Raw genomic sequence first — 15,055 nt, forward strand, 5'->3', positions numbered from 1 at the left:
TCTTTCATGCTGCTCTGTTGTATGTTAATTTCCCCTTGGAGATAAATAAAGTCTTTCTGATTCTGATATGAAACAAACACACCAACATACACACACATACCTGCATATACAATGTCTTGAAAAAGTTTTCATACCCCTATAACCCTTCCACATTTTGTTGCCTTACAACCGCAAACTTAAATGAGGTTGTAAGGGAGGATGAGTAATGCAGTTATAAACTGTTTCTTTTACAGCAGACTCTTCTCTTCACAGCTTCATTATACAAACTGTTATGTAAACGTGTGTGAGTACATCTAAAAACTAACATCCACTTTCTCACACGACAGAAGAGGTTTGTTGACAGGAGACCTGCGTCCTCTCTGTGAGCAGCTGAAACTAAAGCAGCTCGAACATCTAACAGCGGGTAAGAAATAGATCGATATGATTTTAAAATAAAACTCACCCGCACAGGTAAAGCCCACGAGGGAGACAGACAGTAAAGTCCAGCAGAGCCACGGAGATGTTACAGCAAACATGTTTCATGACGCTAATGAAGCACACTCAGACTGCACGAACGGGTTTATGTTGGAAGACTGGAGGCAACATGTTGACACGCCTGTTATCTTGCCTTAGATTTGATAAGGCTGCTGTCAATCACTCACTAGCTCGCTGACACTGGCTGACACTTGAGGAGACCATCCCCCGGAAGTGTGGTAACTAACACTTCCGGGTTTAATTTTGATTTTGACTGTTTTGGCGGTACGCAGGTAACGGAGTTTATAAAAGTTTATTTTGTTATTAGCAGCCCCCCTTCTGCTCCTTTACGTTGGTTGCCAACCGCCGTTAAACACAAAGAAGAAGAAGCACCCCCCTATACCACAAGGTATAGTTATGATGTAAATAAGTATATGTTTAAATATTTTGGGTGAAAGATCTTTGTTTGCATTTGTTAAGTTTGTGAAGTTATTTTAGGTTGTAAACGTTTATGGTTGTGTTGTAAGATTTTAAATTGCACCGCTGTTTTCTCTCTCTCGGCTATTACAGTGAGATTGAGGGTTTCTCGCCATTAAACCTAAAGATCAATTTGTAAAGTGTTGTTTCAAACGTATGTAATTAAAATTTTACAGCAGTGAAATTTAACTCTGTTTCAAATACTGAGCTTCGGGAAACATTAAAAGTGCTTTTATTTCCGTTTCTATATTTAAATATTGTTTTGATGCATTTTCAATCATCCAGGAAAGTAAATCTCCAAAAGTTGATTCTGTTCATCTGGACGTAGCGTTTTGTGGGAGAAACGTTTCGTCACTCATCCAAGTGACTTCTTCAGTCTCAGCTGACTGCAGGTTTCCCCGATCTTATAAACAGGACATTTGCATAATGACTGTAACCAGCTCAGTGAAGGAACAATGGGCTGGGAGGTCAGTTCCTTAATCTTACTGTACTCATGGCCATTGATCAGTGGGTTTTGGTCAGTGGTTGTTGATCAATGGTCATGAGAATTTGCATAATTAAGATTAAGGAAAATCTAAATTTGACTTTGATGTTCCTGCAGGTTCTCATCTGCCTGTTTTTGTTCCTGTTGTAACTGAACTTTGACCTCATGTGTTCATGACTCTTCACCTCTTTCTCCTCACAGGGAGAAGATGATCTGCAGGATCTCGCTGGTCCTCATCCTCACCTCGTGTGTCTCTGGTTAGTTACAGTTCACTTCATGAACTCCAAATTAAAACCACAACAACAGGTTTGTTCCAGTTCTCAGAGTGTCTGCTCCTCTCTCTCTCTGTCTCCTCAACAGGATCATTTGTAGTGAATGTGACTCAGACCTCCTGTCAGGCAGAGGAGAACCACAACATCACACTGGAGTGGACGTTCACAGTAGAAACAGGCAGATCCCCCACATATCTAAACATCTACTGTGAACTGATAACTGATGATAAACTCTCAGTTCTGTATCATGTCCACAATGGTGCTGAAGTCTCAGAGTCTCAGGATGAAAAGTTTTCAGGACGAGTTCAGGGTGACAAAGACGCCCTCAGAGAAGGACGAATCAGACTCCAGCTGTGCAGACTCAGGACTGAGGACTCTGGTCAATACAAGTGTCAAGTAAACACAGATTATGGCTTCAGCTCTGCGAGCTGCAGACTCAACGTCACTGGTAAGTTTTAACAAGTCAAAACTGAACAATCACTTTTATATTTATGGTCTGTTAAACTTTTATTTGCCATGTTTATGATTTATGACTGAAAAACATGATGTGTTGTGTGATATTATTCTGTTATTATATGTTACCTTATATATGTAATCAAAGTAGTTGAAGGATGATACTGCTGTAGATCATAGTATACCCTTTAATATAGAGTGTGTGATCTGTATGTAGTTTAGTTCTCATTATACTTTTGAGTTAAAAGAACATATTCACTGATTAGTTTATTAGATAAGTGTGCATCACTCTGTATCCTTGATCTGCTGTGAATGTATTACATGCTTAATTGTTGAATCATGAAGAGAAAGGTTGTAAGCAGGAGACTCTGTGTCTAAGACAGGGGAGATAGACAGACCACATTCCACACCCCCACCTTACAGAAAGCAGAGGAACAACTGCTGAGGTCATAACTTAGGCGCCGTAAGAGAGAAAGAATGTTAATGTTTGGTCTTTTACGACTAGGTGGGGGCCACTAGAGACTATAAAAAGCTGAGCAACCCGTCACCATTTTGAGACTTGCTGTGACCCTCTTCAGGCATGTCCCCCATCATCCTTATGCTCTTAAGTGTTGAATTGTATGGAAATAAATGATTGTTGATTGAGCATAAATACACCGAGTATTGTCCTTCCTTCAGCCCAAAGATTCAAAGAATTGGGAGATTTCAACAGTTGTTCATGTCAAACATCCTGATGGTTCTTATTTTATTTCTGCACAAGTAAATATGTTAATGTCTTTTACAGCAGCTGCTGATCAACTCACATCCCAGAGACCAACTTCACCACCACAAGAAGAGAGAAAGGACTGGAAGATTATTGTAATTGGCCTGACAGCAGCAGCATTATTCGCTCTGATTGTGTGCACTTTACTTTGTGTCGTGCTTAGAAAAGTGCCAAATTTCTGTACAGCTGTCAAGTTTCATGAACTCTCAGGGACAAAGTCACTAAACCAAGATACGTCCTGCCTTTGACGTCTACTTGATCTAGTTGATACGAACTCTGTAAATGAACTGGTTCTATATGTTGCTTTCATACACTATTCAACTTACCTCATTCACACAAATTCACAAAAACATTTTTTGTATGTTTTTCTATGCAAGTCATTTTTGTATAACACAAATAGATCGAAATATATGTAGATATTAATAATCTATATTTTACAAACCGCATCTTCAAAAACATTGGCAAACTTTCTAAAACTGTAATAAAAACTAAAATCTGTTATTTGGTCATTCACTTCAACAAGAAAATTAACAGAGAAACATTTTCAGTGTTTTCAATAACAAACTCATTTCTATTTGATAAAACATTTAAAAATCTATCAACGCAGTTGGGACAGAGGTAAATTTAACACTGGGTCATTTCACCTTTTCTTTTAATTTCACATCTTAATCTTTCTAAAAATGAAGAAACTGGTTTTTACAATTTTATAAGTAAAATTCTTTCCTGATTCTTCTCTTCATGAGGGGATGGGAGCAAATGTAGCTCCTGTTTAAGCCAAAATCAGTAGTGCCTTCACATATGTGCAAATCTCTGTGTCTCCTTGCTTTAATCCTGCTGAACGATTGTCAGGGAACAAACAGTCTCTTCATGTCTGATAAAAAGATGGCTGCTGAGTAATAAAGTGAATTCCTTTCTGCTAATTTCAAGACCCAAAGATTTAATATCTGCTCTCTAAAGATGACTTGTTGACTTTTTGTACAGTTTAATAATTGATCTTGCATCAGCCCTGTTGAAGAAAGCTCTGCAGCGCCTCCATTTCATGAGGGTTCAGAGATGGAACAGGCTGCAGACTGACCTACTAGTGTCCTTCTATCGTGCCACAATCCAGAGTGTGCTGGTGCACGCCATCCCTGTGCGGTACGCTGATTGTACAACAGCCAATAAGAAGAGACTCTAGAGGGTCATCAAAACTGCAGAGAAGGTGATCGGCTGTCCGCTCTCCTCCCTGGACTCCATTTCCAGCTCTAGATGTCTCTCCAGATCCAGGGCGATTATGAAAGAGCACCTTCATCCTAACCACCACCCATTCAACATCCTGCCCTCTGGAAAAGGGTTCAGATCCATCAGGTGCAAAACCAACAGACTAAAGAGCAGCTTCTTCCTGTGGGCTGTCAGAACAATTAATGCAAATTAAGAGTGTGAGCAGATCTCTCCCATACAATCATACAAGCAATATGTTGCTGCTTTCTTGCTTTTGTGCAATATTTTGTTCTTCTGTTCAATACTTCGGCAGATGTCCAATCTCCATAGGCCCCTCCATTCTTAGTTATTATTTATTGTATTTTACTACAGTGAAATACTATATACTATATATATAGTTTTTCCTTTTAGGTCTGATGATTGTCCTGTGAGCAGCTGTGGCTCAGGAGGGTCGTCTACTGATTAGATCAGGACAGCAGTTTGATTCCTGACACCTTTAATCTGCAAGGACAAGAAACGGAACTGTGAGTTGGACCTGATGGATCCACCTGAGTGTGAAAGTGTGACTGTCAGGTTAATGACACTTAGATAAAGGCACATGAGAGTCAGTCTTGTAGTAAGAAAGTGCTTACACAGTAAAAAAAAAAAATGGCTGCCGGTCCATGTAAGACTTGATGTTGTACGAGGCTGCACTCTAAGGTTAAGCATTACATACTGCGAATGGATCTTGAAGAACTTATCCATGCCTTTGTTATTTCAAAATTAGACTACTGCAACTCCCTTTACCTGGGCCTCCAGTCCTCCCTTCTTCATAAACTACAACTTGTCCAAAATGCAGCGGCGCGCCTTTTAGCTGGTACTACAAGGTTTGATTCTATTACCCCGATCCTTGCTGCCCATCAAAAATCGGACTGATTTTAAGATTTTATTGCTTACATTCAAAATCGTAAATAATATTGCTATTTAACTGAACTTCTCAGCCTGTCTACTCCTAGGAGAGCACTTTGATAATCAAGTCAAATGCTCTTGCTGCAACCTAGGTCATGGCTGAAACCCGGAGGTGATCGTTGTCAGGGTTATATTTTTGGGTTGTCATTTATACTTAGAAACATATAATACTGTTTGGTTTGGCAGTTGGGAAGCTCATCTGTAAATGGGAGGTTGCTCTCGCTATCCTGGTCGTTGTGTCCTTGGGCAAGACACTTCGCCTACCGCCTACTGGTGTTGGCCAGAGGGGCCAAAGGTGCGATATGGCAGCCTCGCTTCTGTCAGTCTGCCCCAGGGCAGCTGTGGCTACAACTGTAGCTGCCTCCACCAGTGTGTGAATGTGAGAGTGAATGAATAGTGGAATTGTAAAGTGCTTTGAGGGTCTTGAAAAGCGCTATATAAATGCAATCCATTATTATTATCATTATCATATATGCTTAGAGGTATATAATCTATTGCATATTGATAGAATGTCTCAGGGCAGCACGGTCTTTACTGTTGTCGCACAGCAAGAAGGTCCTGAGTTCAATTCCACCATCAAGCCGGGGTCTTTCTGTGTGGAGTTTGCATGTTCTCACCATGTTTGCGGGGGTTCTTCCCGGCTTCCTCCCACAGTCCAATGACATGCAGTGGGGGATAGGTTAATTGATTAATCTAAATTGCCCATAGGTGTGAATCTGTGAGTGCAAATGGTTGTCTATGTCTCTGTGCATCTCGCCCTATGACAGCTGGGATAGGCTCCAGCGACCCAGGAAAGGATAGGCGGAAGTGAATGGATGGATGTATAGAATGTCTCATCCTTAGTAGTTGTTCACAGACACACACACACACACACTCACACACACACACACACTGGTACTCTTTGTTCGCATATATGCCTGTGTCCAGTGCTTTGCTAGTTGCAGTAGAATTGTCTCGGCTGTTCCAGCAATAGGTTTGTGCCTAGATAAACCTTACAACCGTGCCATTGCTGCACGTATTACCAGAGCCTGTTCTTTAAGAAAGAAACACTTGTGAACTTCTAAATCCTTCTTGCTTGTTGTCTCATTTGTTGTGTGCTGGTCTGTTACATTTTCTAAAACTACACTACACACTACTTTACATTCAGAATGAATGAGTGCACACATGTAATGAAAACAAAATCCATTAAATCATTTTTGTCATCTCCAGTCTTTTCCTTGTGCAGTAATACAAGGAACGATTTGCTGTCAGCTCATTTTAATCTGATGTGTTTGAAAGTTTAGTGATGACATCCTGTCTGATGGCACTTTGTTTACAGGCAGCGTTTTAATCACTATTTTAAAGACACTGTGTATGAATGTAACAGCTCAGTGCTGTCTGACAGCATTAGCATTGTTAGTTACCTTAAACAGGCTGAATCCACCGCTGCACTGTGAGGATAAAGACTCTGTGTCGCTCTACTGTCACGTCTTATTCTTCATATGTCACAGCTGAAGATTTTACAAGTGTGAATAACACGCCACGTGCAGAAACAACAGCCTGTACTCTGCAGCGCAACAAGAAACCAGAGCCTAAAGTAACTCTGGTGACGCGCTTTCTCTCTAACCAATCAGAGAGCTCCTTACATCACTGCATAGCTCACATTCCTCCGTCAGGTTGTTTCTACTGGAACATCCTCAGCAGAACCAATAAAAGGAAAGTAAACTGCAAAGTAAATTTTTATTGATAACATAAAAATATGATCCCTAATTTGATTTTGAAGTTTACTTATTTTTAAAACTACATTAAAAAACATTTTGAAAATCCTGAAAAATATCAGAATTTTACTTTTTTGAATGGGGTTTTTAGTGAGTTATTGTTTTCCACCTTTTTCATTTGAAAGCAGTGCTCCACATTTCACATTTTTTGGATATGAGTTGTTTCAAACTGTAGACACAGATCTGTCTGTTGAATTGAATCGTTCAATACTCGAGAATCACTTTACTGACTAATGAATCATGATTCACAAGCCCAACGGACTCACTGACTCATCCCTGTTACTGTTAGCAGCAATGTATCTAGCTTATAATTAAAATTGTGGAGAAAAAACACAACATCCAGTATCTTAACAAAAAATTTCTGCTCTGAACTGGAAGAAAAAACCCTGAGTAGAAGCTCACATCAAGAAAATAGCTCCTCCGTTCACAGTAGCATCGCTCTGCTAACATGCTAACAACACATTTGAGCTACTCACCCCCTCCCTCCTGTGCTGAATCATAGGTCGTGTCCAAATTCATGGGCTGCATCCTCCTGAGGCCGCATTTGTAGACCGATTACGTCACAGCGACGCGCCGAAGGCTGTCCAAATTCATAGACTCCTCCGAATGCAGCCGACAAATGCGTCCTCCTTTTCCCTGAATTTGAAGGATGGGTCGGGTGTGTCCTTCGTGGCCCACCATATCCCAGAATTCATAGCGCGGCACAGCCAAGCTCCAGTTTCCGGCTAATGGCGGCCGCTACTATAGAGCGAACGAATGCTCCCTGTCACTACCCGATCCGTACCGGAAACCCGATCGGTACCCCGCATGCGCGAAAGGTTTCTACTTCCGGTCGTAGTGTTTTACGATAGTTACAGCCCAGAGTATCTGTTAAGATGTTAAGAATAACAAGTATATCTTAAAATCTTTGCAATAATGAAGCATTTCAGTACAATGTAGACAAAAACGAAAAATAAAAAGATAGTTACGGATCAGGACTCTCCAATCCTTACTGCGCATGTGTAAAGTCTGACCGTACAAATCGGGTCTACCCGATCCGTACCGCGCATGTGCAGATGTTTTCTTCTTCTTCTGTTCGTTTAATGGCAGTTTACTCCCCAGTGTACGAGGATACCGCCATCTGCTGACCGAGCGAATAAACCCTATTATAAACTGAATTAGCGTCATTACAAACGTGTGTTAAATCTGATTTAGCGATAGTCGAGTGTGTTTATGCTTGTCTGTGAGGAGAGGATTGTTGGAATAGTGATGATGATGTGCGCTATCACTGTCAATTGCCAGTAAACACTTGATCTGGCTGATGAATCTACACGTGAGATATTACAAAGTCTGCATTATTAACTCTGTAATTAGGCGCCATTCTTCTTATTTTACGGCGCTGTTGCTCAATCGGGGGACACTCTCTGTTGAGGAGAAAAGCATGAATTTCTTTGTATACGGATTATCCATTGTTTAAATGTCCCGGGCAGTCGAAAAGGAGGCAGAGCTGTTGAGAAATGCTAGGAGCTAACTGGGCGCTAACCGCATCATTCAAATATATTGAATGTCGCAATGTTGGCAAAGAGAGGAAGTGACGTAAGATTTGCGCATGCGGGGTACCGATCGGGTTTCCGGTACGGATCGGGTAGTGACACTCACTCACTCACCCCCTCCCTCCTGGCTCACAGCTTCTTATTCTTCTTGGTTGGCAACCAATGTTAAGGCGCATTACCGCCCCCTGGCGCACATTTCAGTGGACATTTAGATGAGAAAATATATATTTAACACATTTAAGGAGAATACTAATAAAAAAAATAAACAAAATAATGTTTATTAAGCAATTTTGATAGGAAATTGCTTAATTTTAGAAATGTTTTTGCTCTTTTTTGCTCTATAAAATAGTTGGGGTTTTTTTTTTTTAGAATCATTCATCTTAGCAGTAGGATATACATGAAAAGAGAAACAAATTAAGTTTGAGTGAAAATGTACTTTTTTTTTTAACTCTCTGGTCAACTGACTCAGTGAATCAAATGACTCAAAAATCCGATTCACTTTGGTGAGTGACTCATTAAAACTCCATTCAGTAAAAAGAATCAAATTTACCATCACTACTGTAGTGTAGTTCACACCTGAACATAGTCCTTGTTCTAAGCCAGGCTCTTCCTTCCTGGCTCTGCTCTTCTCATTGAATCAAAGTAAGAAACTCCACGAGGACAGACTGCAGTTTTCTCATCTTTGCTCAGATCCAAAATCCAAACAAATCAAATCCACTGCAGGCTGTAACTGTCAGATTAACAGAATCCAGACTGTCCTTTAAACTCTGAAAACCTTGACAAATGATCACAAGTCATTATGTTGTTATCATGTTTTGCTGGGCGACCTTTAGAGTGAATTGTTGTTGTTTTTTTCACAACAGTCCTCTCACATTCAAACTCTAAGTTTAATTCTATGAGTCAGGCCAAGCACAAGCCATGTTTGTACAGTCCTTGCCTTCCACTTTGACCTAACAGTTTTTGCATGAAATGTAACTAGTGTTACATTTCAGACAGACAGAGTCAGGAAATCATTGTTTTAAATCCCTGAATTACAAAAGGGATCAACATTCTTTCCCAGTTCAGCTACTAAAGTTTCAACAAATCTGTTCTTTATCAATTATAATAAATTATTTGTAGACGTTTTGTTATCTGCAGCAACAACCTGATGTTTTTATGCTGTAAATGTTCTCTTTGAATAGTAAAAAAAATCCATATGTGATTTATTTTGCCTGCATTTTGCGTTTTACCGTGCAGACAGTGATCCTGCAGAGACATTAGTTATGGATGACATCGTCACTAAAGAGAAGCTTACAGTAAAAGACGCTGCTCTTCTTTTAGATGATAAATCTGTTTTCAGACGACTGTTTCCAGCTGCTGCTCTCTAACTGGTCCACACAGCAGCTCAGACCTGACATATTCACTGTAAACACACTGGTTTATATTCTGTTTGTTCTCCTCATGATGTTACCCTCATACAACCACACTTTGATGAGTGTTCAAAGGAAACAGGAAACACTGTAAAGTCCTGTTGTGCTGCTCAGAGAGTCACGGTCATCAGGCTGGAGCAGCTGAGCCAATCCTGTGATAAGCAGCTGCTGGTTAACCAACCAGAGAAAGTGGAGTTAGATCCAGTTTACACATCTGCTCAGTGAGGTTTGTTTGAGTCCAGCTCAAATTATTCAGCTTCAGTTCAAGATTATTCATGAAGCACCAGAAAACAACAACCATCTGAAGGCTCTTTTATATAAAAAAAACATTATAAACAGAAAATCCCTGAAAACTGCATGAAATGAGTCAACAGGTCAGGAAGTTTCTGATGAAAACAGATTTATTGTTACAGAAAGAAAACGAAACAAGATTCCTGCTCATAGAAATAAATATATTACATACAGTGTGCAATAATAAAGTAAAAAAGTGTGCAGTGCTTAAAGCTAAATATAATAAACATTAGAAGCTTCTGTGATATAAACATGAGTGTTTTATGTGTTTAAAGTGAAGCAGCAGGTAGTTTGATATTAGCTCAGCAGGAGGTCGAGAGCAGGAAGTAGCAGCTACAGCTCACAGTATAAAGACAAGTTTAGTCTGATAAACTAAACTACTTATGAAGACTTCAGCTGGTGTTCATGGAGGTCGATGAGCGAGTGAGGAGCTAAAGGCTCAACTTTAACTTTGGGACAGTTTTCTACTTCTTAAAAACTATTATTATTGGTCATTCAAGATGGCGCCGTGGATGGCAGCCTCGGTACTGCGCTCTCTCGCACTTTTCTTGTTTCTGTTTATTATGTACATTCTGTAGTATTCATTCCACCTCATTTCATTTCTGTATTTTATGTATATAAGTTTAGATGAGTTATTTATAGTTGGTTTACACAGCTTTGTGTATGTATGTGTATGCATGTGTAGTGTATATATAGACGCACATAGTGTGTGTGTGTGTGTGTGTGTGTGTGCGTGCGTGCGTGTGTGTGTGTGTGTGTGTGTGTGTGTGTGTGTGTGTGATTTACATTGCTGTGCTTGAGAGCCACCATCTACCAGAACCAAATTCCTTGTATGTGTCTGCATACTTGGCCAATAAACACGATTCTGATTCTGATTATTAAAACTATTATTATAACCTGAATGCTCAGTGTCACCTTGGAGAAGCTGGAAGAGAAGCAAGAGACTCAGATGAGGAAAAAAAGAAGCTCTGACACATTTCAAACAGGCTGCTGTTCAGCTCGAGGAGGCTGGTAGGAATCCTTATTCTGTTGTTGTTTATGTTTTCTGTAGATCAAAAAAACAACAACAGCAGCAACAAGAAGCACAGCGCAAATAGACAGACCGACTATCAGTCCAACAGATCCATCCTCCTTCCCTCCATCCTCCTTCCCTCCATCCTTCTTCCCTCCATCCTCTGTGTGTCCTCCTGGCTGACCTGCAGGTGAGAAACAGGTGTGAGGTGTCAGCTGTCAGGTAGGTGATGAGTGAAGAACAGAACAGAATCCATTTCCTCTTCAAACTGCTGTCAGACATTATCTACTGCACTCTGATCACATCACTCAGACCAGCTGCTTTCTACAAAGTCTCATCAACAACATCTTTAGAAACAAACATCAACAACCAGGAAGCAGCTTCACCTCTTTTCACCACTCACCTGGAGAAACATTTAAGCTGATGGTGGTGATTGGCTTAGTCTTCAGATGAGCTCTCTTCCTGTGGTTTGCTCCTCTCACGAAGACACGACACTCATATGTTCCACTATCAGCAGTCGTCACATTCTTCAGAATCAAAGACACGTCTCCATCCTTCATCTGTCTGTCCTGCAGATCCACCCGGTTCTTAAAAGAAGGATGCTGGTTGTCTGGAACAAACTGCTCATCCCGGTACAGGAGGACATAATCTGGCTCCAGATCAGCTCTGCTCCACTCTAGAACAACAATGATGTTGTTGTTTGGAGCTCGACATGTCAGAGTGACGTTCTGTCCAGACTCAGCTGTGATCGTCTTCTGGTCTGAAAGAGGAAACAACACAGAGCAGAGAGGTTAAAGGTCAAAGTTTAAACTCTTGACTGGTACAGCAGCCAATCAGGAAGATGATCAGAGACTACTGTGCTCTGGTTGATGATGGTTGAACCTTAAACCTGAGCCACAGTTCCCTCCCTGCTCTTTTCGAGCAGCAGACTCACTCTGTGTTTACTAATTAGAGCCAAAAATAATTCACTTTAATCACATTTATAAGAGTGTAGGCAGAGAGTTGCTTACCATAACTATACAAACTGATTAATTACATTTAAGACACGTCCTTAATGCTAATATGTGTCCACTATTTTCACCTGAGGGGAATTTTATCCACATTAGAGCTGCAAACTTCTGGGAATAACAAATCTATATCTATATATCTATATCTATATCAACAACTAGCATTCACAGTCTGCTGGAGCTGTGAGTGTGTGGAAAAAGATAAATGTACTTACAGTCATTATAAAATGACTGTAAGTGCCTTCAGAATCATGTGACAACCCCTTGGCTTTGCTGTTCCACTTGAACGACGTATTGTTGTTGCCGTTAGCAATTAGCCTATAGTTCATTCAAAAGGCGCGATGGGTGCTTCGACATACGAAAGACCCCCAGGAACGTATTAATTTTGTAAGTCGGGGTACTATAAAGGTGGACAGCTTCTTTGACTTATTGCTACTCCTGCATCAAGCACAGCTGTAGGAACTTACATGTATTAAAGACGATTTGAAAATAAGTTATTACACTTTAAATAAGTAAATGTCACAAAAAAAAAAAATCACAATTTAACTTTATCTCATCAGTGAGTCTCATTGGCCCAACAGCACATACGCACAAACCTGTCTTTATTATCATCATTATCAAGATTATTGGTACTATTTTTGTTACCTCTTGGTCATTCTTTACAATTCTCACATAATATGTGTGTGAGATAAATACGGGAAAAGTTGCTATGTCAACATCCCATGAAATATTCCTGCTCACCAACAACTATTCAGTACTTCCCTCTGTCCCTCCTTCTATCAGCAGACCAAAAAGTGCTATAAGGGGGGAACATGGTGTAAATGAGCTTTTTAATTATTTTGAATTTAATAATCTAAATTGTATATATATAAGTGACAATGAAAGCAATTCAGTTCCCAGTAGTAGACACAGTGATACCTGCTGGTCTCACCTGCATATTCAGCCGGTGAAAAGCAGACGAGCAGAATCCAGCAGAATATCACAGATTTGCAAGTATCCATCTCAGGTTGTCCTGCAGATCCCAAATTCAGAGTGTTACATAGTTTAAAAGAGAAGCTGAGTCGACTGAAAATACACAAGATGTTTATGTTACCAAAGCTTCTGATATGATCCACAAACATAAACTAAGATTTACAAATGTGTATGTCTAACAGTGAATAGTGATTATTTACCCTCCAAAATGTTTATGTTCAGCAAATGTGTGAAGGAATTACCTGATATGACAGGATATCACATGTTAGATGAGAGCACAAAGTGCTAACAGTAGCATAAATGTGGGCATGTGACGTGATCTCTATGGGGCACCGTTTGTAAAGTGAAACATCCTGAAATTAACGGCAACATTTTTCCACATTTAACTGAAAGCCCTACAAAAACATTTTTTCGGGGCAGTTTTTACAACATTTCATATTTAAAACACAATTTTAAATGTTAAATCTAAATGTTAAATGTTAAATCTAAATATTAAATCTAAATATTATATTTAAATCTAAATGCTAAATCTTAAATCTAAATGTCATATTTAAATTTAAATATTAAATGTAAATGTTACAGGAAACTAAATATTTAGCTAACATGAAAATTTATTGTACGGATCAACGGAAATACCTAAATAAAAGCTTTACTAAATCCTCCGGTGCAAAAGTGTGCTGGTAGTGGTCAGATTGTGTCTGCTCTCCCCTGATGGTCACTTCTCACCGTCATGAGCTGCTTCACTTCTGCACATCCAGCGATTTGGCTGAAAACATCGGAGGGTCCGTTCTCTTTCAAACACTCGTTTCGGTGTCTCACTATGGGGAACGCTCTAGGTCAGCTAGGTCATACTAGCTCACCATAGCTACCCAACCGAGAGAAGAAAAAAGATCAGCGTCAGCTGTCCAGCCATTCCAAGCTAGCTACACCAAACTTCCTTAATATGGCAGACTGCAAACCGCTGCCCAGAATTTGCCCCTGCGGTTGCAAAATCTCAGGTTCAGATACACATGACGCTTGTGTGATGTGCCTCGGGCTGCAACACGCCCAAGTGGCTATTTCCACACTGGGTTCATGTGAACACACCCTAAAAAGCCTTTGCTGAAGGTTAGCCCGTCAGGCTAGCCTGTCAAAGAAGGACCCAAAGCTATCTCAAATCAGCCCACCAATGAGGCACCCTGAGTCAGCCACACCAGGCACCAGCTGTGGGGATGAGATGGATATTGTCCTCCCACTGGTGGACGATGCCGAGATCAGCTGCGAAGCTATGTTATCGGATTCCATTCAGGTTCATGACGAGCTACTCAGGGAAACCTCTGAGGGAGCGTCGGAACATCTCATCTCAGACGAGGATGACAACGTTTTCTTTGCCCCCTCTGTTTGGAATTCTGCGACACAAGGGCCCGACTGTGATAACCCCGGCACATAGTCCCGCGGCATAGAGTTATTTGATGTTGCAAAATGGGCAGCTGAAAAGCTGGCAATCCCATGGCCCACTGTGACAATGGAGAACTCCACATCACGATACGAGGGTAAAAGGCTCCCCAAAGCACAGCGCACTACTAAGCAGGTACTACCGCTTTTCCCTGAATGCGTGGACGAGGTCACATGCTGCTGGGCAAAGCAGCAGCATGTGACGGGGTTTCGTCACCCAACCCCGTGCAGGGAGCAGCGGCGTTTGACTGCGCTGGAATGAAAGAGAAGGGCATCTACCAAATTCCCACAGTGGAGAATCTGGTTGCATCTCATCTCCACCCAAACTAGAAACTTTCCATGTCATCTGGTCCATCCCTTCGCCCCTTCGCTCCTGCTAGCCTACTTGGCGGAGCTCCAGGACCAGACTGCTGCAAACTCGGATGCTAGCAAGCCGTGGGAAGAGCTGGCCGTCGTTACGGACCAGTGTCTCCACCTCACTAGAGCAGCAGTACAAGCGGCGGGCAGAGCTCTCAGCATCATTGTCCTACAGGAGAGGGCAAGATGGTTGAACTGGCATTCTGGATGAAAGCATTGACCCCGCTGGCCTTT

General features: G+C 41.0%; 2 protein-coding genes across 2 annotated transcripts in view; one reads left to right on the top strand and one right to left on the bottom strand.

Annotated features, from left to right (window-relative positions):
* Positions 1–681: 681 nt before the first annotated feature.
* Positions 682–3,359, top strand: LOC309696155 (uncharacterized protein). Its single transcript, XM_082517286.1, has 4 exons — positions 682–862; positions 1,616–1,671; positions 1,775–2,134; positions 2,924–3,359. Exons 2-4 carry the CDS (start codon positions 1,623–1,625, stop codon positions 3,148–3,150), a joined length of 636 nt encoding a protein of 211 aa, XP_082373412.1. The 5' UTR covers positions 682–862; positions 1,616–1,622; the 3' UTR covers positions 3,151–3,359.
* A 7,554-nt stretch (positions 3,360–10,913) lies between these two features.
* LOC309695170 (uncharacterized protein) overlaps positions 10,914–15,055 on the bottom strand; it is a 41,830-nt gene continuing 37,688 nt past the window's right edge. The window contains exons 2-3 of the mRNA XM_082515667.1: positions 11,455–11,811; positions 10,914–11,235 (exon numbers count right to left, since the gene is read on the bottom strand). Coding sequence (XP_082371793.1) covers positions 11,018–11,235; positions 11,455–11,811 — 575 coding nt within the window. The 3' untranslated portion in view covers positions 10,914–11,017. The remainder of the gene's footprint in view (positions 11,236–11,454; positions 11,812–15,055) is intronic.

The sequence above is a fragment of the Aulonocara stuartgranti genome (genome assembly GCF_965226115.1).
Source record: "Aulonocara stuartgranti genome assembly, chromosome: 3".
Taxonomy (NCBI): Eukaryota; Metazoa; Chordata; class Actinopteri; order Cichliformes; family Cichlidae; genus Aulonocara; species Aulonocara stuartgranti.